At 60.4% G+C, this 1,759-nt stretch overlaps 1 protein-coding gene across 1 annotated transcript in view; it reads left to right on the top strand.

Annotated features, from left to right (window-relative positions):
- The window catches only part of ITGA3 (integrin, alpha 3 (antigen CD49C, alpha 3 subunit of VLA-3 receptor)), a gene marked incomplete at both ends in the record, with an annotated part of 7,444 nt that overhangs the window by 3,127 nt on the left and 2,558 nt on the right, over positions 1-1,759 (top strand). The window contains 6 exon segments of the mRNA XM_010013962.1: positions 110-246; positions 386-472; positions 550-617; positions 798-940; positions 1,362-1,502; positions 1,600-1,697. Coding sequence (XP_010012264.1) covers positions 110-246; positions 386-472; positions 550-617; positions 798-940; positions 1,362-1,502; positions 1,600-1,697 — 674 coding nt within the window.

The following is a 1,759-nucleotide window of genomic DNA, read 5'->3' on the forward strand; positions in this document are numbered from 1 at the left end:
GGGGCTCCGGATCCCATCTGAGCATCCCGTGCTTTGGGATGGGATGCAGTGGGTAGATCCCCAGTTCCATGGGGCTGGTGACCAACAGGTGACCCCCCTGCAAATGCAGGTGATCAGCGGGTCAGACCTGGGACCTGCCAGCATGCAGACCTTTGGGTACTCGCTGAGCGGGGGGCTGGACGTTGACGGGAACTCCTACCCCGACCTGCTGGTGGGCAGCTTGGCTGAGAGGATCGTCCTGCTCAGGTAAGGGAGCAGGGACGTGTATGTCCTGCAGCCCCCTGCCCGCCCCAGTACCCCCCAGGGATAGTTCTGGGGCAGCAAGATGGGCATGGAGCAATGTGGTGGGGCGGGGGGCTCAGCCAACCCCCATCTCTCTGCCCAGAGCACGACCTGTGATCAACATCCTGAACAAGACCTTCATGGTGACCCCCAGCAAGGTGGACCCTGCCCGGTGCACGCCTGAGTCCTGGTGAGCCCTGTCCCTTGCCCCGGTGGGGTCCTGCTGGGGGCACGGCTCCACTCATGGCCCGTTTCTGCCCCCACCAGCATCACAGTGACCGTCTGCTTCTCCTACAACCAGAGTGCTGGAGACCCTCAGTACCAGGAGAAGATCAGTGAGTGCCAAGTGCAGGCCTGGGTGCCTGTTCATGCAGGGATGTTCACCAGCACTGGTGCAAGGGAGTGTGCACACAAAGGGACATGTGCACACAGGGATTGCGTGTGCTGGAGGTACACATGTATGTGTTGGAGGCACACGCGTGTGCAGCACCCACAGCACCGTGTTCTCCCCGTAGCCCTGGAGTACACCCTGGAGGCTGACAAGGACCGGCACCCACCCAGGGTCAGGTTTTTGGGAACCCACTCAGCCACCTATCATGGCCTCTTCCCCATGCCCGAGACGCGCTGTGAATCCAAGGAGCTCCTGCTGCTGGTGAGCATGTGTACTCACGTGTGCACATGTGTGTGAGTGTGCATGTGTGTGTGTGTGTGTGCATGGCAGGTTGCTCTACATGTGGCACTGGAGCTGGGGAACCATCTTCCAGGAGATGGGGAGAGGGATCCTAGAATCTCAGACTGGTTTGGGTTGGAAGGGGCTCTTCCAGCTCCAACCCCCTGCCACCAGCAGGAACACCTTCCACTAGAGCAGGTTGCTCTAAGCCCCTGTGTCCAACCTGGTCTTGGTGGGGTGTGGAGGTCCTGGGAACATCAGGGCCAGGAAAAGAGGTAGAAATCTGTTCCTCCATCCCTTCTGTGATGAGTTTGCTGGGTATCAGGAGTGGGGTGTGAGCAGGAGCTGGTGCTCCGGATGTGGCCAGGGGGCTGGGGCTTTGTTGTGACTGCTGCCACCCTGCACCAACATCCGAGACAAGCTGCACCCCATCGTGCTCTCCATGAACTACTCTCTGGTGGAGAAGCCCAGGGTCTTCCAGCTGGGTCCCCACTCCCTTGATGCCTTCCCCATCCTCAACCAGGACCAGTCGCACGAGAATGAGACCAAGGTGCCACGGGTTGCTGGAGGTGCCACTGGGGCTTGTGGCCCCGGTAAGCCTGGCCTGGGGCTGGATGGAGGCTCACGGGGATGTCCCATTCCTCCAGATTGAGTTCCAGAAGGAGTGTGGCTCTGACAACAAGTGCTACAGCAACCTCCAGCTCCAGAGCAGCTTTGTTACTGACCAGAACCAGCCCCTGCCCAGGTTAGAGCAGCTCCATCTGCTCCCCATCCACCTCCAGCACCCACCGTGCCATACCTGTGAGC

Source organism: Nestor notabilis, unplaced genomic scaffold (genome assembly GCF_000696875.1).
Source record: "Nestor notabilis isolate BGI_N333 unplaced genomic scaffold, ASM69687v1 scaffold23874, whole genome shotgun sequence".
NCBI classification, from domain to species: Eukaryota; Metazoa; Chordata; class Aves; order Psittaciformes; family Psittacidae; genus Nestor; species Nestor notabilis.